This window comes from Protomyctophum bolini (assembly GCF_963924005.1).
Source record: "Protomyctophum bolini genome assembly, chromosome: 7".
NCBI classification, from domain to species: domain Eukaryota; kingdom Metazoa; phylum Chordata; class Actinopteri; order Myctophiformes; family Myctophidae; genus Protomyctophum; species Protomyctophum bolini.
Genome location: NC_137868.1, coordinates 23717580 through 23738763, shown reverse-complemented (window position 1 = coordinate 23738763; position 21184 = coordinate 23717580). Strand labels below are relative to the sequence as shown.

General features: G+C 42.8%; 1 protein-coding gene across 9 annotated transcripts in view; it reads left to right on the top strand.

Annotated features, from left to right (window-relative positions):
• The window catches only part of cspg5a (chondroitin sulfate proteoglycan 5a), a 35769-nt gene extending 17251 nt beyond the window's left edge, over window positions 1-18518 (top strand). The window contains exons 3-7 of one of the 9 annotated variants that reach the window (XM_080768576.1): window positions 5261-5449; window positions 9976-10054; window positions 12815-12871; window positions 16036-16088; window positions 17409-18518. In XM_080768576.1, the coding sequence (XP_080624702.1) occupies window positions 5261-5449; window positions 9976-10054; window positions 12815-12871; window positions 16036-16088; window positions 17409-17448 (418 nt within the window). In that variant the 3' untranslated portion in view covers window positions 17449-18518. Of the gene's footprint in view, window positions 1-5260; window positions 5450-9975; window positions 10133-12814; window positions 12872-16035; window positions 16089-17408 lie in introns of all 9 variants that reach the window. The other 8 variants (XM_080768572.1, XM_080768573.1, XM_080768570.1 and 5 more) reach the window with 8 other exon arrangements.
• The last annotated feature ends 2666 nt before the right edge of the window (window positions 18519-21184 follow it).

Sequence of the window (21184 nt, the reverse complement as noted above, 5' to 3'; positions counted from 1 at the left end):
AAGCTACAGCTACATGGAAAAAGTAGCTCAGCTACTTTATATTTTTCAGCGTTAAATTGAGAATGTACATGCGGTGCATATGAAACAAAATATAATATCCTACAAAAAAGTCACATGCCACGATGCCAGCTGAAATATGCCTCTCAACAGTTTTATTAAAAAAAATAAAAAAAATAAAAAAGACTTAGAGACTTACACAAATAAAAGAGGATCTGTTGAGGATACTGTGTGTTATACATGGCATTTAATCGTCAATGTTAACACATCTTAACTGTAAAAAAAGAGACCCTTGTATAATGAGAACTACACCTACATTATAACTAAACAACTGTTACATGATGACATTTGATCGTCAACATTTGAAGACCCCTGTTCTAGACAGATTTTCCCCCATTAAAGAAAGGATAAAACAAACCAATTGTTGAGAATGTTATTAAAACGGGCATAGTCTTTACAGTCACACAAATAAAAGAGGATCTGTTGAGGATACTGTGTGTTTAAATGGCATTTGATCGTCAATGTTAACACATCTTAACTGTGAAAATAATAATAAAGGTCTCTTGATAGCCACACCTATAAATAAATCTTACTTAACACAACCTAAACTGTAACTTAACTGTAAAAGAAAGTTGGGCCTATATTTTTTTATATGCCAGGGCAGAACCGTTTGTTGACGCGACACATGAGCAGTCTCTCAAAGTTCTTATCGGATAAGCGGTTGCGTTTGGCACTGAAAATGTCCTTGCCAACACTGAAAAGCCGCTCACATGCGGCACTGGATGGGACACCACCTGTTGAACTTGTGGTGTTCTAGTGGGGGGGTTGTTCTAGTACAAGCATTAACACAGCAACCAATGGTCAAAATGAATATATTTATTTCATGTTATTGCCCAAAATTGTAGCTTGTAACTTGAGTAGCTAAGCTACCAAAAATTACCCAAAAAGTAGCTGAGCTACTTGACGAGGTACACCAATATGAATGTAGCTAAGCTACCACAAGCTACAGCAAAATGTAGCTAAGCTACGTAGCTCAGCTACATGTAGCTTAATACTCCCCAACACTGCCGACATCACATCTCTGTGTTTGTAGATGACTAATACCTGGGCCACATCTGTGTGACACATCATTGGCTTGGGGGTTGTGCCATTATTATTATATGAAATACACTCCAGGGAGTCTGATGTTAATAGGTTTTGGTGGAGAATGGAGATTGCATCTATAGATCCATTCTGAACATCTAAGGCTAAGATGTTCAGAATGGATCTGAGTGCTTAGATTCTAAGCACTCCCGGGGGTACAGCTAATTTGCTTGGGGCGCTGCCATCCTCGTGCAATCCTGTTAGCGCTACAATCAATGGTATATTAAAATAAATGTCAGACACCCCTAACTATCCAGAGTTGCTCCTGTGCCAGTGTGCGTTATGTGAAGATAAGATCACAAAGTTAAGTTCACATAAGCTTTGTGATTGAAAAACATTTCATCCGTTTTCTGTTCTTTTTTTATCTGTTCTCAATGTATGTTAGAGGTATATTTTATACCCCTATTAACATGGGAATGGAAAAATATGCTTGCTGTACACACAAGTAAATGTAATGTCTAATGAGTTGTAGGGTTACAACAGTTAAGGTATGTAACATCTACAATGACCATAGAAATCCACAACACATACACAACAGCAAAATAGGCCAAATGGCTAAGATTATATTAAGATAATATAAGAATTAAAACGTTATCGATCTCTGGAGAAAATGTAAGTGTAGCAGTAAAGGGCAACAAGGTCAAACCACCTAAGTCACCTCACATTCCTGGTATAGTGATAGTATATTTTACTTTAATTCATAATTCATTCAAGAATCAAGATATATAACATTCCTAACAAGTCATGTCAAAGGGAGAAATGTGTAAATTATTTGTCCAATTCTGTCTGTCTCCTTTTTTCCCACCCGAACACAAATCTCCAACTTTTTCCCAATCTATCTATATTTCCCCTGCCTGTCTGCCAGCTGATGAACATATGTCACATGTGTTCTCAATGAACACAACAACAACAAGGCTGTGAAATCAGGCTTGTGTGTAACAGCAAGAGACCACCTATTACTGAAAGCATGCAGCCAGTACACAGTTCAATGAACAAATGCATGAAGATGTTTTTTGAGCTAATGATACAATTTTATGGGACATACATAATTGTTCCATGAAAATCTGTTCCATGACCATGAAAGTCCCAAGTACCTCCCACCGCCCAGTTGTCTGACTCCTATATCATCCTTTGCAACAAATGACCACGGCTGTTTCTCCTTCCCAAACCCAGCGTAGCTTAATGAGCTACGCTCATCCCATGTTGCATCAAATGCAACATGGGATACCCCTCCTAAGGAGCACCTTAGGAGGACACTTCCCCTCCTCATAGGCAGTCCAGGACCCATTTCTGTGTCAGGCTATGTGTCTGGCTGTCCTGCCCCAGTCTAATCAGGTAAATGTTGAGAGGATTTGTTCATCAGCCCTCCCTCTGTCGTGTGCCCGATGGGTTAGAGGGAGTCTTTATAGAAGGCTGTGGTGAGCCACAGTGATGGAGATAATGACGGCTTAGGGAGAAGAAGTTCTGTGGTACGATGCTGTGGGGAGGACTGTGGGAGTCACGAGAAGTGTTATTGGGAGATCGAGTGCAAATCCCTCTTGCTGTTAACCCTGGACTGTTGCCTGGCGAGGGTGTAGACAACCACATGTCTCCTCCAATGGCCTGGCGAGGGTGTAGACAACCACATGTCTCCTCCGATACACGTGGAAACGGCAGCTACACACTATGACTATCCCATCCAATTCCACTTCCTTATAGACAGGTGTCCCAATCAACCTGCAGGAGTCATTAGAACAGCAACAAATAATCTGGCCAGTGTTGGGAGATGATACTTTAGCCCTGTGCAGTATGCAACCTGCGCACCAAGTCAGATTAATGTACTGTATATCAATCACTGGTTTTACAATATTATTTATTATTTATCATACTTTGACAGGAGAAAAAAAAATACAATTTAAACAATGATGCCCTGCTGTACAGGATGTGGAGAAAAAAAAGAAAAACATTCCGGAACGTTAATTGATCGTGAATCATGAACACCGGTCCAAGAACTGCTTTCATGTCAAGCAAGTTAAATCCTACCAACACTCTGCTTTGTTCTGTCACAGAGAACTCAACTAAAATATATGTCCTGCTCATCAGGAGACTGCTGTTGTATTTTACCCAAAAAGTCAGGGTCAGGGTACAAGCACAGGCAGCAAGAGAAAGGCAGGAAATAAAGTTTTCTATACTGTATACAATATATATATATATATATATATATATATATATATATATATATAGAGAGAGAGAGAGAGAGAGGACATGCATGAACATGTCTTTGGGTGGACGACCGTGTGTGTGTGTGTGTGTGTGTGTGTGTGTGTATGTATGTGTGTTGTCAGGACCTGCATCTGCTTCTTGTTCATGCAGCTCAGCCGTGTCGCCATGGCAACCTGCCTGTCCATACCCTCTTCTTCCATGTATCATTCTCTTTGCTCTTCTGTGTGTGTGTGTGTGTGTGTGTGTGTGTGTGTGTGTGTGTGTGTGTGTGTGTGTGTGCGTTCGTGCATGCTCTCCTTCCAGCTGTGACTTATATAAACATTGCCATATAAATGCACCTCTCTCTTGGAGAGTAAGGGCATTAATTAAAGTCCTCTTGTGTATCTTCTACTCTCTGTTTCTCCGCCACATTAGGCATCAGTATTCGGCTCATACAGAACAAAAGAAACCACATGCATTGCACGCGTTTATAAACTACTTTCACAGCATTCATAAACCTCCTCTTGGCCTTATTCTTCTTCGCAGGTCCATCTTCAGCCACCAAACATCTCAACCCCACCTCTCTTGCTTTATCCCCATTCCCCAAACCTTTTAACCTGGCCGGATCCTCAGTTCAGTTAGACGGGTCTTGATGTTATTGTGGTAATGCAAAACAAAGGGGCCGATTTTGCCTAATAGCATGGCAGTCTTGTTAAGCGGTCAAATAGATTTGACAATTTACACCCCAGATAGTCTATAGACAAAGCCATCTGCCTCTGTCGTTTTTGTCCCCAGGCAGACACCATACTCTGCCAACTGGGAACAGAGCGTGTGTGGGGCTCAGATGGCGGTGGAAGTGCAGTGTTAGGCTGTTTGCACATGCATGTACAAGCTTTTGTGTAGTATGCGTGTTTGTTTATACAGTATGCATGCATCTGTTGGTCTGTTGTATTATACAAATCTTTGTTGTGTACGAAAGGATAAATATGGAAGTGTTTTGTATGTTGTTTTGGTACAAGTCTGTGCACTAATGCAAAGCGTATTCCAACGAGGGTGTTTCTAATTGTGCCTCCAGCTCTATATATTTTATTCCAATTTTGTGACAGACAGATTGGTCACATTATCCCATTTTGAATAAAGCCGTGTTGAAAGCCTGCTCGTAGTCTGTTAGTTAATACCCTGACAATAGATTCCCCTCTTCTCCTGCTTTCTCATCCAACTACTGACCAGTCATCTTCTTATGCCCCCCAATTCCCTATTTCATTACCAACACCTTGCACTGTTCATCCTCTTCCTTTCTTGTTTTCTTCTGCCCTGCTATTCTCTGGTCTTCTGTTCTACACACTGTCTGTCTCTTCTCTATTAATCTCAACTTTGTAAGCATTCAACCTTACTGGCCATATTAACACGGTGGCCATTTTGCTCTTACGTTGGAAAAACCCATAAGTATGACGTCAGAGTATCCTCTTTTAGTGGTGTAAAGTTAATAAATACATTTACTCAAGTGCTGTACTTACAATATTGAGGTATTTTTTTACTTTACTGGAGTATTTCCAAATGTCAGTACCTTTACTGTACTACTTTACAATTATTTTAATACTTTAGTTACTAGTTACTTTGTAGATTTTGCTTATACAGTAATTCATTTCGGCCATTTGAAAATCGTCGAGCTTGTAGATCAGCTGTTTTCAAAAATATTTCTATGCATTTTATACATTAGATTTAGGTACTTACAAAATAAAATGTACATTTTGATACCAATACTTTTGTACTTTTACTCAAGTAAATTTAGAATTCTGGAGTTTTACTACATATTTCTACAGTATTTCTACACTGCAGTATAGATACTTTTATTGAAGTAAATGAGTACCTTTTTCACCACTGTGTCCTCTTGTTGCTTTCTCCCTATTTAAACCTATGTCTCTGCATCTCTCTGCAGGTGTAATGTCCAGGACTACATCTGGCATAAGGGGGCTCGCTGTGAGTCTGTGGTGACTGAGTTTCAGGTGATGTGTCTGGCCGTGGGGGCCTCCGCCTTGGTAGTCCTCCTGCTCTTCATGATCATTGTCTGCTTTGCCAAGAAGCTCCACGTGCTCAAGACGGAGAACAACAAGCTGCGGAAGCGGAGGTGAGGGGCGGGCCTCCCACATGTGATTCACAATATTCATAACTAGATGATAACCTCGGTTCAGTATTCACGATAAAGCTAAAGAACAAAATTAACATCGGACTCATCAAAAACAGAAGCTGAAAACACCTTTGTTTTTGATGATCAAGGTTATCGAGGCCCATTGCCCCCGCCAGAGTCTGTCCACCATGAACAGCTCTCAGCGGGTAAATGGAGACCCAATTGGTCTCAGGTTCCAACTCCGATGTTTTTGATTTAACCCCCTGGACCCCCCTGGGGTTTAAGAGGAAGTAACAATGTCAGATTCAAGTTTTAAATCAGTTTAATTAAGTCAGAGAGGCATTTCAAGTCAGTGTGATGGTAACAACGAGTCAATGAGGTGGGGAATGAACAAGCTTAGAAACCAATGATCACGACAAGGCTGAAATCGATCTATTCAGATTTGAGAGGACATGGGTTGAGACAAAAGAATCAGAACAGGTAGCGTAGACATCTATTGTGAAACTGGTGAATAGATAATCGTAACACAAACATGGAAAGCTTAAGACTGATATTATGACTGGCAAACACAGAAGAAGGATAGCCTGAGTTAAAAACAGCCAGGTGTTCTACACAGGGGAGGAGAAGAGGCTTTGGTTCTGCTCTACGGAGGATTATGCTTTGAAATAGTAGCCACTTTTCACATATTCTGCATTTAGTTGACTTGCGATCTCTCAGTTAGAGTGTACCTACGCTTGGCAGCTTTACATCCCAGGAATCTTTGTGCACAATGCCACAAGACGTAAGTAATTAAATGTAATTGCTGATGTTGTATATGTTGTATATTTAATTCCATCTAATGGATGTCACATCACCAGTGTTGCAAAAAGGCACATTTGTGGCATTACTAAGAGTAAAAACATTGGGCTCTTGTGCCACACTAAGAGATGTACAATTCAAGATTTTCATCATTATTATTTGTCTTATTATTACACGGTATGAGTACACAGGATTAAAATCCTTTTTTCGTTTTGGTTCCTTAGCATTGTGGCATATAAAAATAAACTGAATAAATAAAGTTACCAAATACCGCATTTAAATCTGTGAACATAGCTGCAAAGATGGAGGGAGCGCAAAGAGGAGAGGAGAGGAGCAAAGTGTGTAGAGGACAGACAGACAGACAGAGGGGCTGCAGAAGGGGGATGGGTGACAAAAAGAGGAGAGGAGACAGAGAGGAAAGACAGACAAAGATGGGAGGGGGAATCGGATGGCTCAAATAAAAGGAGGAAGGAATTGAAAGAGGGATCGGAGACAATGAAGGAATGCAGTAGAGGAGGCATAGGGGAGGGTGACAGAGAGCTGATAGCATGCGGCCGGGCAGACAACCAGATGATGAGATAGATGAGAGAGAGAGAAGGAGATGAAGGGAAGGAAAGGGGGAGGGGGTTTAGATGTATACATGTATACATTGAAAGAGAAAGGGAGAGTGGGACAGAACGCAGAATGAAAAGAGGGCTTTGCTTCGCCAGCGATGCCGGTGTGCGAGCGGGCGTCTCCGCCAGCCAGCCAGCGCGCCAACGCTTTGCCTAGCAACAGGGCAGTCATGGATGAGTGCGGTGGACGTGAGTGGGAATGCAAATGCGGACCAAATCCTCAACACTTAGATCCCACGCTACAGGTCCTATTTTTAGCTTGAGGACGAAGGCCATTGTACCAGCCATGATGGCCAAGTCCATGTTCATGTTGAATTGATGATGATGATCAAGAGGAGGAGAAGAAGTAGAAACACAGAAAGTGGTGCAGTCACTGTGACCAGCGAGCTGAAAAAAGGATGATGTCATTCGTGCGCTAGCTCAGACTGAAAGTAGGCCAGTCTGATCTGGGAGTGGGGGTGGGGGGGTACATGGGGGGGTGTACAGAGAGCGAGGGACAGAGAGAGGGAGAGAGAGACAAGTCAAAGGAGGCGGAGTTGACCTACATACAGCTGTTCGACCTGAGGGGTGTATGTGTGTATGCGTGTGTGCATGCATGCATATACCTGTGTGTGTGTGTGTGTGTGTGTGTGTGTGTGTGTGTGTGTGTGTGTGTGTGTGTGTGTGTGTGTGTGTGTCGGCATCCACGTGTGCGACTGTGTGCATGCATGAATGCATTTATATATCCGTGATTTGTGCACAAGCATGAATCTCATGTGCATGCGTGCGTATGTGTGTGCACTCTGACATGATGCAGTGTGACCAAAGACAACGCCGCCTCATCGAGTCGTCGTCCAAAAAAGGGGAAGAGAAGAGATGGAGGAGGGAAGGCAGGGCCACAGATAAGAGGAGTGAAAAAGAGGGCAGGGGGATGAAACAGAGGAGAGGGAGAGTGGAAAGAACAAGTAAAAGAGAGAGAGGGAGTTGGAGAGCGAGTGCAAGAACAGAAAAACTCGGCATGACACACAGAGGAATGAGCATGCACTCGCATGAGCATGCGAGTGAGGCGACGTGTGGAAGAATGAGCATGCGTGCGCGCGAGAGACCGAGAGTGTGCACGCGTGCATGTGAGACACTGCTGCTGACGAGGCTTCATGAATACATGAGACACCCACTCCCCCATCTGCTGGGGATAATTGCACAGCATGTTTCTGCCGCAGTCAAGCTCAAGGTCTGCATCCTTATCCAACCCACACACTGAAGACGGAGATACACAGTATTCATTTATCCATTTGTAAATCTGAGAGTTAAATGAACAATGATGAGTGAAGAATGGATACACCTTTTACATCCACATTCTAAAGATGGAGGGGTGGGTGGGGGTTGACGCTCTGCATCAAAGACAATTAGGGGGATATTAACAGTGGAAATATAATCCACATTGTTAGTTTAAAAAAGGGAGCCTGTTGTTTACACTCTCAGTTATATTGACACTGGATTTTACTGTGGATGAACAGATGTTTAGGCTCTTGAATAAAAGCGGCAATGTGGTGGGGAAGAGAAAGAGAGAGGAGGGAGAGGAGGCGAGCCGCCAGAGAGAGTGGTTGGTGTTTCAAACTGCTGGAGAAGTGGAGAGAGAGAGAGAGAGAGAGAAAGAGATACACACACACACACACACACACACACGGGGGCATGCAAACCTTTTCTTTCTCTTTTCTTTCTTCAGAATTCAATATTAGATAGAAAGGTTAAGTATAATGAAGATTGAGGGTGATAAAAAAGAGTCGGTTGGAGGAATAGGTGTCATTGGAAAAATAAATGAAGGGAGGAGGTGGGAAAGGGAAGCTGAGACATCTTGCTGTTTCTGTTGGTTCTCAGGATGAACTTTATGTCCCTTTGAGAGGGAGAAGAAAGGAAGACATTCAAACCCAAGTGGAGATCCCATGGTCTGCATTGCGTGTCGAGATAAAAACAGCAAATGTATCTGTTATGTTTATGCATTTGTTTAGTTGTGCTGTGTGCGTGCGTGTGTGTGTGTGCGTGTGTGTGCGCGAGATTCAAGTCTGTCTTGATATCATTTGGTTCAGTGTTAGACACAGCAATTCAAATGCTAGAGTAGATTAAACATATAGTCAAATGAATGTGTTTGTGGGGTTGAATCAGAATCCATGTCCATCACGTCACATTCATGGGTTAATTAGAACTAGTTGTTTTTGTTTCACCGTTATAGTTTTGTTGCATCACAGATAATATGTTTTTGCACAATACAATCCTGCGTGTGAAAAATGTGCTGCTAAATAACACTGGGTTTTCTATACAGTATGTGACTGTTTTGTCTGTTTGCTGCTTCACAAACAGAAGACAGACATACACTTGGCATCTAACTAACACTGTTGTCTTGCTTTTTCTCCCCTCTCCCCCCTTTTTTTCTCCCCGAAAATCCTTTTCTTCTCATCTTCTTTTGTTCCTTTATTTTTCCTGATGATGTGATCTTTTCCTAAAAATGTGTCTTCTCTTCCGCTCTGATTCCTCCAACCTCTCTTCTTTTGGCCCATTACATCATCCCATTGTGTCTCTCTTTCTCACTCCATTACTACACCCTACCTCCTCTCTTTTCCCCTCGTCATTCACTTGTTCATCCTTTGATCTCGGTGTTGGTGGTTTTCCCTTTTTATCTTTACCTGATGGAACCTCCTTTTGTTCCCTGCCAATGTCACCCTCTCTCCCAACCTCCTTTTCGTGTGTGTCCCCCTTCCGTCCCTTTCATCCCTCCCATTCTCCACCTCTTCTTGCTCTCTGCATCTGATCCCGACCTATTTTCTTGTGTCCTTTCTCTTATCTCTCCCTCTTTTTCTATCTCGTCCCCTCCCTCCCTGCTCCCTCCTCTCCAAAACGCCACACCACCCTCGCTCCCTTTCTTTCCTCCTATTGCGGAACGCCTTCCCTTCTTCTGCCTCTGAATGTTCGCCATTTCTCTCTATCAAACCGCCGCCCTCTCTCCCATCCTCTCTCTGCACCTCATCTCTTCTCTTCTGTCTTCCCATGTGACCAACTCCTCATCCTCTCTCTTTCTATCTGCCAACATCCTTCTTCTCTCTCCCACCCCCCTCCCCCACCCCGTCCATCGGCTCCCAGCAGTAAGTACCGACCAACATCGGAGGCACACAATGATAATTTCTCGCTGTCCACCATCGCTGAGGGCTCCCATCCAAATGTAAGGAAACTGTGCGACACTCCTCCTAACGTCCCCCATGCCCGTGCTTTGGCTTACTATGATAACATTATCTGTCAGGTAACGTGGTTCTCTCTCACCCCTATTTCCACCTTTTTTTCCCCTACTTCCGCATGGGCATGAGTGTTCCCTCTCTCCAGGGGTGTGAATGCAAAGGGAGGGGGAGCATAGAGCGAGGAGGGGAGCTCTCTCTCGATCTGTCTGTCAGGTCTGAAGCTGGGAGGATAAAGGTCTGAGACGTGTTGTAAAGCAACACGCAACCATGAGTAACAGGCCCTCAATGTAGTCATTAAATACACTACACAGGTCAGAATAACAGGTCGGGGAAACTCCCCCTGTCAGGTGAAAAGAAGCAGCTTGGACTCCTCATGCATAGAAGGAAGCATGAAGTCAGTCCGCTGCTCCCCCCAGGTTGGCAGAGAAAGTGTAGCGCCCTGGATTACATTAGTAACACTAATTGACACTGGGTTGCAAAATCGTGGAATAAATGTTAAAAAAAATAGTAAATATACTAGACAGTAAAATCCTGAGTGTTCAGTTATCTCTGAACACATGCACATGTACATATGTGCACAGTTATTCACACATGTTCTGTTGAGTGAGCACGTACTGCCTGTTACCATGGCGACACAGCAGCTTTAGAATCTCATCATTTCATGTGGTTTATTGATTAACCTTTACTGATTTATTCCATATTGATCCTACATGAAGGTGACAACAGACGCATAACATTATACTCACTCACAAACACACCTATACACGACCATATACACTCAAACAAACGCATACTCATGCACGCGCACACACACACACACACACACACAAAACGACAAAAGACACAGGAGTCATCGTTGATAAAGATGGCCACTAGTAGAAGACATTATGTTACAGTGTGGGCCTGTGGCAAACTAGAGGCCCTGGATCAGACCTGACCATGTCCAGAGAAAGCTCCCTAGCCCCTCCTTATGACCCCTCCCTGCCCCTATCTTTCCTAACCTGCTGTCCCTCTGATCACCCCTTGCATTGGTATGTCATGGCATGCCTGCTCTATCGCTAACATGTGCCTCCGAGTGGTTATGTCAGCCACTCTCTGCTTCTATGTATGTACCTGAATGGGCGCTTCACTCGTTTATCCTGACATGGGTGGGGAAGTTTGGGGCGGGTTGCTTTGTGTCCAGAATGGGCGTTACAACAAGGTAAGATGTGCTGGGAGGGGTTATCCAATCAGGATAAACATCTGAGATGCAACGCTGCTGCCTGAAGGTGGCAGCAGAGCTTACCGGTGGCTCGCTATACGGAAGCATGGGTAGCTATAGCTAGTAGTGTTAACTCATATGTTGTAGCAGCATGCGTGCTACAACTGAGGTTGGATTTATTGTGTGATTTAGCCATGTTAACTTGTGGTACCACTTTCTAACAACTCCATCAGTAGTTTTGGTAATTTTAACTTTCTGCTTTATTTTCTAATTTTATTTACTCAAACTTGTTATCAGTAGTCAGTCACTAAACATCAAGCTGCCTCAAACTCATTTAGCAACGCTGTAGACCACCACAACTAAATGCCGTTTATGAGTGAGAGTGAAAATTTGCTGTAGTTTTACATTTTATAACCACCATCCATTTCCATTTCCTAACTACATCTGAACCTCAATGTCCCAGCTAAACATTACAACAAATGTCTGTATGACCCACTCTATATAGGCCTGGATCAAATAGTATTTGCAAAAACACTCCAGATGGTGGGGCTTGCCAGGTGGGCTGGGTGGCATAGTGATTCAGTGCTTATAGCCCTGTTTCCTCAATAGGGTTCTGGGTTCAAACCCGACCAGGGCCTCTCTGTGGAGTTTGAATGATCTTCTCATGTTCACATGGGTTTTCTACAGGTGCTCCCACGCATTGGCCTTATAGAGCTGATGTTGGTGTTCAGTGGTTGCTCGCCACTCCAAAGAGTTAGGAAAGATGCAGAATACAGCGGACAAATTTCTGCACAGTAGAAAGTGTAACTTAGCTTAAATGACAGCACAAAAATGACCTGATGCTTTAAGCCCATCTCCATCTGGTTCTCTTTGTAGATTAAAACTAATGCTAAGACAAATTTTGTGATATTATTTGACCCAGGTTTCTAACGGCACTAAACAAAACTCACCAGGCTCCTCCAAACACAACCACACCAACTTACTGGTTTATCAAACAAGCACAAAATACGTCAACTAATATATCAAATAACCAGTTACCATGTACCCCAACCCTTCAACGTTGTGAACTAACAGCTCACCGTACTTGTGTCAATGTGACCAAGAAGCTGAAGAAAGAAAGAATAAATATTAAAACCAGTAATGGCCAAAGGCCAAAGAGTCCTTATATGGTACTGTCTAGCTCCCAAAGACTGTACAGAACTGGACATATCACCTGTCACCTGCCAGGAAGTTGCTGGTTACTCCCTGGTTTCTATCTTTCTGTCTCTCTTACTCCACTATCTGTCTCTCTCTCTCTCTCTCTCTCTCTCTCTCTCTCTCTCTCTCTCTCTCTCCTCTAACTTCTTTCTGTGTTTCTCATCTAATCTTTTGTTCACTCTCTTTCGCTAATTTTAGTGTTTCTCTCTCTCTCTCTCTCTCTCTCTCTCTCTCTCTCTCTCTCTCTCTCTCTTTCTTTCTTTCTTACTTTCTGTCCCTCACGCTCTGTCTTTCTAACTAATGTAAAATAACCTTTGAGGAGTATAACCCTCTGCCCCCCTCCCCTCAGAAAACCATGAGCAGATACACCTGGGAATGTAAGACCAAAGAGGAGCCTGACTGTGAGGTAAGACCACTCCCCCTAAAATGGTTCTGCCCCTCACCTTCCCAAACGGCTCTCTCATTGTACTGTGACCCTGTCAATCACCCAGTCTCAACTCAACGGACCAGTCCATACCTTTACTTCACTTCCTCAAACATGGTCAGTCTAGGGTGACAGCTTTAGGGTAGCCTCATCCCAGAACATATCTTTGAAGGTCATCGCCCCACCCCAAGAGTCTTGTTGCTGCGACACTGAATACAAATCAAATGGTGAAATTCAAAGTGAGTTCATATGATTTCAAATTATATAATATATTCCTCTTGACATTAACTTTTATACCAACACTTAACAAAAATGTACTAAACATATATGCATATCTTACTTTCCTGGCTGTCGGAGCACGTATACGCACGTACATGCATACATCCAATGGCAAGTACGGCTTGCTCTTTGCAGACAGATCGATGCAGAATCAGGGCTTTTCTCGACGCAATGGATCATCAATCAAAGCTGGAAGATCTGTTCCCAGGCCATGAAAATTACAGCTTCATACATTGGGACATACATACAATCTGGAAGTCCTGCTCAATAGGTCTACACTCTTCCTTGTGAGATAAAAACAAGCTAGGAATGAAGTTACTCACTATTTAGCCTGGATAGAGCACTGTCCTCCATAGCTTGTGATGTAAATTTGCTAATGATAGGTCAAATGAAAGTACTGGAGCCATGTCTTGAATATGATTACAATTATTATTAATTCAAATGTGCGTAGATCAACTTTCTTCACTGCTGGTTTCGCCGCTACAGTACGTTTTAGCAATGAGCTAAAGAGTTATTAAACAATGATTAAAGGTGCTCTGCCATATCGCCAGTGATGCGTTCAGGCAGAAAGGGTTCTCATTACATGTTAAGACAGTCATATCATGATTTGATTTGATTTTGGTCAAATAAATATGAGTTAACACAATATCACTTAAACCCAGGATATACACATAATAGTGTAATAATACACTCCAATCCAATCCAATGTGGTCCACTCCTGCTTCATCTAAAGTGAGCTTGTAGATCTGCTACTGTCACATGCAAAAGTATAAATCAAGCATTACTTGTCACTAAAAAGCAGCTGTGGAGTTAGTGCAATGCCATCACTCAACGGCAAGTAACACGAACACTGCTGGGACAAAACTATAAACACTGGGACAAAAACCTTAATGCATGCACAATTGATTATATGACATAAAAGATATTCTCTCGTACTAATACAACCATGACCTTGGCTGGCTCCTGGTCATGCATCCAGGCAGATGTAGCAGCTATCCACTGGGGCCCTAATGAATACAACACCACCCCACTGGAGGATAGGATGAAACAAGAGAACATCTCTCTGACACACACACACACACACACACACACACACACACACACACACACACACAGGGAACATGTGATAGAAATGCAAACAGCATCCATACAATCATTTCAAAGTACATCCATCCAGTTCAGTTGTAGCCATCAAAATACTGCTGCTCAAACTGAACACATCAGAGATTTGACTGGCTAATACTGTCCATGATTTCTAAGAAGAGAGGATTTAATTTCCATCAACTGAGTCAGCTTACACTGACCAAATTACAAATGAATTGACCTCAGCCAATCATGAAATTACATCAGTCTCCAAAATGTAAAGACTGACCCGTAAAATAGAATAAAATCTAAGTGGCATATCCCTTACTGATTTTACTTGTATGCACTTAATTTATGAATCTAGATAACCGAGGTTGTTGTATGCCACAATATGTCCAGTTAGGAATGTTGCACCAGTGTGTCTGAGTACATTTCCTAGCCCTAAACCAGTGGTTTGGCCTTGGACCCTCATCTGACAAGATGTTGTACCAGAGAGACCCCCATAGAAGATTTGTGTTATTGAAATGTTTCAAAAAATATATATTCAGATTTGTGTAAGCATAGTAAATATATTAAACAAGAGTTGCATTCACAAACATTTGGCATTCACAAACACCACTAATGCAAACATTCTGTGGATTTACATGTAGGGAACCATCTGAAGACATGGTGCCACGGCCAAATCTAGATAGCTACATTCTGAAACTCTCACACCAGCCTGCACTCATTCACTAATTTACTCAGAGCCACACAAAACCAAACTATAAAACATCACTCCACAAGAAGGACGTTAGCAACTGTCAATGTGCCACCATCATAATCATCATCATCATCATCATCAACACCCTGTTTTATCTTTGTTGCCCCTGCTCTCCCTCCCAAAACGACACACACTCCAAAGTCCCTGTGACACTGTCCCCATCACCTCCTGTTCCCACCATGCACAACAATGAAATCCTCAAACCCACAAACGTAAAACGTTTTCCAGTTTCACGCTGACAGGAGGACAGAAGGCCCCTATCCCGTTACCATGGAAGTGACATATCCGCACGTCCTGCCCGAAGTTACTATCTAGGCCAACAGCCAATGGGTAAATGCTCTCACCCCACATCCCCTTTTAAAAGTGCCATTGAGAAAATCAAACATTCAATTATGTGTGTTTGTAAATGGCACAGTGCTGCTGTTCGGGGTCTAGTTTGTGTGTGACTGTTCGTGTGCCTGCATGTATGTGCAGACATGTGTGTGAATAAAAATGCCTGTGAGGACTGGACTGCCGATCTTTGTGCGCGCGCGCGCGCGCGTGTGTGTGTGTGTGTGTGTGTGTGTGTGTGTGTGTATGTGTGACTGTGTGTGTACAGTATGTGAGAGAGAGAGAGATGGGGGGTGCCTAGGACATATCGTATGTCTGTGTTGTGTCTGATTGTGTGTGCGTGTGTGTGTATCTGTGTGTCTGTGTGCATGTATGTTTATGTATGTACAGTATGTGCGTGTGTCTGTGTGTGTGTGTGTGTGTGTGTGTGTGTGTGTGTGTGTGTGTGTGCGCGCCCGCATTAGCCAGTGTGCCTGTCAGCCTGTGGACAAGTCTGGCACCTCAGGATGCTTCAGCGCAGCAGAGTCGATGATGCCATGCAATATTAATGGAGATAAAAGGCCAGGAAAAACTCTGGGTTGAACAGATTCTGCAGTCATTGTTTTTTCCCCTGACCTTATAGGCTAATTAAGTTCAGGTAAATTGAAATAAAAGAGCAGTTTCCTCTTAAACGCTTTGTTTTTTATTTTCCCAGCAACTGCTTGGGTACATAATGATGGTGGTTCCACAAACAACATGCTGGGGTTGGTCAGTATGTGTGGTAGTTGTTTTGTTCTTACAATGGGAGATGGACGGGTGCTGTATGAGCGACATGTATTATGAGGGTTGGGATGGGGGCAGAGTGGGGGGATGGGGGTCTTGCATGTGAATGTGCATGTGCTTCCTCCTGGTTTGTCGGGTTCAGGTTGCCTGTTGGTGGGTTATGGGGTTCTCGCTCATACAGCTCACCCTATTGTCCTCACAGTCACAACCAACCAAATTATCATCGTTGTCGTGCAAAAACCTTGTATGTCCTAAAACTTTCCGGGAAATGGGGAAAAATAATGTTAAATATTTATAGAACACACAGAGAGACTTTAAACCTGGTGTCCCTATTTTGGGCATAGGTTACATTTTTAAATACATTGTTCAAAGTAAAAAAAGATACGAGCTCACTTCACGTCGCATTGCGATGCTGTGTGAGCTGTAGATCAGCTATTTTAGTTACTTTAGCTGTCCTACATATAAAATAGGATATTTATAATTAAAAAAAAGTGGAGATACAATGTTTCTGCCTGACAGCGAAGATACACGATCCAAGTATGATGATTATTGTGCAGAAATAACAACGGAGCCCGCACTCCAATGCAGCCAACCACTGTTGGTTATAATGGGAAGATTGGGAGATATTTCAATTGTTTTTCCTGCAACAGATTTCTGTACACTATTGGGCTGTGTTTGTTTAAATAGCATTTCAAAACAAAATCCTTTCATAAAACCTGTTTTATCCAAAATGTATTTATAGTCCTGGGTTGGCTTTGCCAGAAGCATTTAGCAGACTACAGTTTATCTGTGGTGCCTCATTATGGTGGAGTAAAGGTGAACTTTGCTTGAACTGATGCTTTTCAGAAACAGCTAGTAGTGTCATTAAAAGCAGCATTTCACTCTGTTTAATCTTATTAAGCCCTATATTGTCGTACGACAAATAATTAAAATAGCCAATCTGCACAGATCTTCTATAAGAACATGTGAGCTTGTAGATCTGCTGTCATAACAACATGTTGTGAGCATTTACAGTAGATCTGCTATCATAACATGTTGTGAGCTTATCTGCTATACTAACGTGTTGTGAGCATGTAGATCTGCTATATGTTGTGAGCTTATCTGCTATCATAACATGTTGTGAGCTTGTAGATTTGCTATCATAACATGGTGTGAGCGTGTAGGTCTGCTATCATAACAAGCCCAGAATAGGAAGGCCAGGTGTAAAGTGATTATCATGAGGAGAAGGTTTCTCCAGGTGAGGGATTCTCTGACAGTGTTCTCCCCCCCCCCCCCCCACCCCCACCCCACACACACATCCACCAGGATGATCCTAATGCCCAGAACAAGCTGGAGGACCCCGTGAAGACCCCGCCTACGGAGGACGACTCCCTCAACATACACAACTCCCTGACCCCCAAACATGAAAACCACAAGGTCCTGGGCGAGGACAACTCCTCGGAGGTGAATTCACTGCAGAACAACATGATGTAAAACAACGACGCCAACAACAAGGCCAACGTCCGAGGCGTGCCGGCGATGAGAGTCAGATGCCCTGCCTCTCCTGTCTATTCACTGCACTGCCGGATACTGTATATCCAACTGGTCAACTCAACAAACCAACCAAGTCTACAAACGTCTCCGACACGGCAACACTGCCACCAAGCGGCTCAGGCCGCAGCAAAAAACCAACGACCTCCGTCAACACCACCACCGTCCACCACCAACATCCCAGCTGAAAGTACTCATGCCACTTGTACTGCTTTCCCTGCCGTTGCCAAGCAACCCCCTTTCCTTCCACTCACGCTCCTGCCTCGCAGCCCCACCCCCTTTGTTGGTGTCACTCTTCTGCCCCATATCTCCCTTACCTGCACGCACATGCGCACACGCACACACACACACACACACACACACACACACACACACACAAACAAACAAACCTTTCACTACAGTACACACACTGATATGTATATGAACACACACACACACACACACACACACACACACACACACACACACACACACAGTTGATTACATACGTACATACAGTATACAGCGAGGAAAAAAGAAAAGAAAATATAGTTGAACATAGTCACATTTTACATGTATGCATTCACACCCTCCCCTGCCTGCATTGGTGTATTTTGTAAAAAGAATAAGAGTCATACAGAAGTTTAAAAGAAGTTAAAGATCATTGTAAAAAAGATAAAAAGCTACTGAGAGGTTTTGATGTTTGTCTGACTAATCCAGTGAGTATGTATAAATATTGGAAAAAATGCTTGGATTGATATAAAGAAACAACACGATGTGTCTTCGTTTTCATTGACGTGATTTTTAATCCTTTGATGTACTTGTTTTATTTTGTACTTTTTTGGGACTTCAAACTGAAGAAAATAAAAAATCAGACAGTTGTTAAAATAAACCTTTTTAACATTATGTCATTGTGTCCTGTGCGTGTTTTCCTCAGCATACTGTAGTAAGTTGTCACTTCTCCCCATGCCTGAATTACTAGCAGTACAAACTCAAATGGAAACACGCTTTGTATAACATTTCATTGGTAAATGTTTCACCCATTAAGGACGGGAACACATCTGTGTCGACCTTAGCTTTTAACCACTGTAACCACTCTTTGAAACTTTAGCTGTTGAAAAATAGCACATCTACACGCTACGAGCTTATTAGCTCTGGTCCATAGCTCTACTGCGTTGCATTTAGAGCTATGTTACTGTCAACTTCCGGGGCTCGCATGAATGCAGACCAGCCTCTCGTCTTTAGCGTAAATAAAAAGAACGTTTTTGCTACCAAAACAAAGGCGGGTTGTGTCATTAGAAAACCGACTTTCCTTAGTGGACGCACTCTGAGCCCCCCACAACACGTATAATCGGTACTTTTTGGCTAGAAAGGGATTTTCTTTTCACCGGAGGAAACATATTCTCTATATTGAGTGTGTCCACTAAGGAAAGTAGGCTTTCTAATGAATGACACAACCCGCCTTTGTTTTGGTGAGTAGTAAAAACTTAATTTTTTTATACTAAAGACGGGAGGCTGGTCTGCATTCATGCAAGCCCCAGAAGTTGACAGTGACAGTTGCATTTAGAGCTATGGACCAGATCTATGAGCTTATAAGCTTATAAGACCTGCTATTTTTGAAGAATTGTGAAAACGTGTGCATATCTTTGAAGATATATTCTTTCACAGCGAACCTTTTTAACTCATAGCTTTGCTTCTGGGTGGGTCGCTGGAACAACATATTTTCAGATGGGGGTTGGCGGCCAATTGGGGTCCTTTGACATGAAATAGTTTGAGAACCATTGACATAGAAACAGTTTTTTTTCTTCAGACAACTGTCAGGATTTAGAAGACATTTGTAGAATCTGGTCTCAGCAGGTCTTATTGGGTTAAAACAGTAGTGTCATGGGATTTCCTTATATAATACAAAGACAAAGAGAGCTGTCATAAATACTTTATACCACTTAGATTGATACTGACTAGTTATGTTTGTAGACTACACAGCGTTTTTTGTTTTAGTTTTTTAAAGATATTTTTGGGGCTTTTTGCCCTTTTGATAGATAGGTAGGTAGACAGGAAACGGGGAGAGAGATGGGGGAAGACACACAGTAAAGTTTGTCGGGATCGGGACTCGAACTCGCGACACAATGTCATGCTGGATTACCAGCCAAGGTGCCTGGCACAGGCCACATCGCGCTTTTATTCATATAATGCTACTTGTCACTGTTAAATGTGGCTTCATCAAGGAAAGTCCTCCTTCATAAAATGTAACTGATGGGTTTGTTTAAGGAAAACTAGTGCAAAATACAGAGAACAGATATTAGATTGAATTACACAAGATAGCAATATAAATAACCTCAGTTACATCTATGTACTAAATTAATATTTTAGGCGCCCTATTATATAAAGTTAAATATACCAACATAGGTTAAATGAATTATTAGCACATAAATAAACAAAAATGACAGGATCAAAGCCAAAGCACCCAGACAAATAGATACACACAGTAGATATTACTTTTGTACAAGCGTTTAACCGTGCAGGTAAATAAATCTGTGCAGGAGAGCCTACAGTTATCTTAATGTAAATTCCACATGTACATTGATGCAAACATACAGTAGGATATACAGTACTGAGTACTTCATGAAGCCAGCTCCCCTGTCAGGCTGCTGCTAGTGCACGTTTCCTGCTTTCACATAAACTGCTCTCTCCCACTGCTTCAGTTGGAATAGTTATTGCAGCCCTGGTTACTCACACACGCACGCACGCATGCATACATGGACCCACGCAACACGTATGCACGCGCTCACACACACGCACATGCACACGCACACACACACACACACACACACACACACACACACACACACACACACACACACACACACACACACACACACACACACACACACACACACACACACACAAACTATCGACAAAAGCGTGCACTCAAGTGCTCACACCTCCAAGACCTCTGTGGGCAATCGTTAAGAAATTGCGTCACATTTAGAATGCCAAAGCTATAGGACAAGGCTATACACGTCCTAAAAATACATAATTTGCACAGAACATTCATACATAACAGTGCATCTGTCAACATCACATGCTCACTCCCACTCCCTCGCTTTTAGCCTTCTCAGATCACACATACCAGTCTTGAATTCTCAATGAGTCTCAAAGGAGGCCTCGGCGGTGCCGGCCCTTTGTTGGACTGCTTCTTGTGATCACACAGAAAGCTTGCACTGCCTCTTGGTTAACCAGTGGCATTGTGGGAATCCTTCCCAGGCTGGGGGGGTGATCTGGTGGCTCTGTTTCTTTCATAATGGAGAGAGCGACATTTCTTTTGGTGACATAAAAAGGCTTTTGGTAACATAAAGAAAGGCTTTATTTAGAATGGGAAATTTGCTGTGGGCAAGATGCTGCAAAAAAAAGCAATTAGCCCCCCCCCCCCCCTCTCTCTCTTGAACATACCAGATACCACACACAACAACAAGCACCAGCGAGGGGACACGCGGAGCAGTGTAAGAATGCATAATTAAGTAAAGGGATGTCTATGAAGTCAATACAGACTCATTCAAAAGCACTGTAGGATA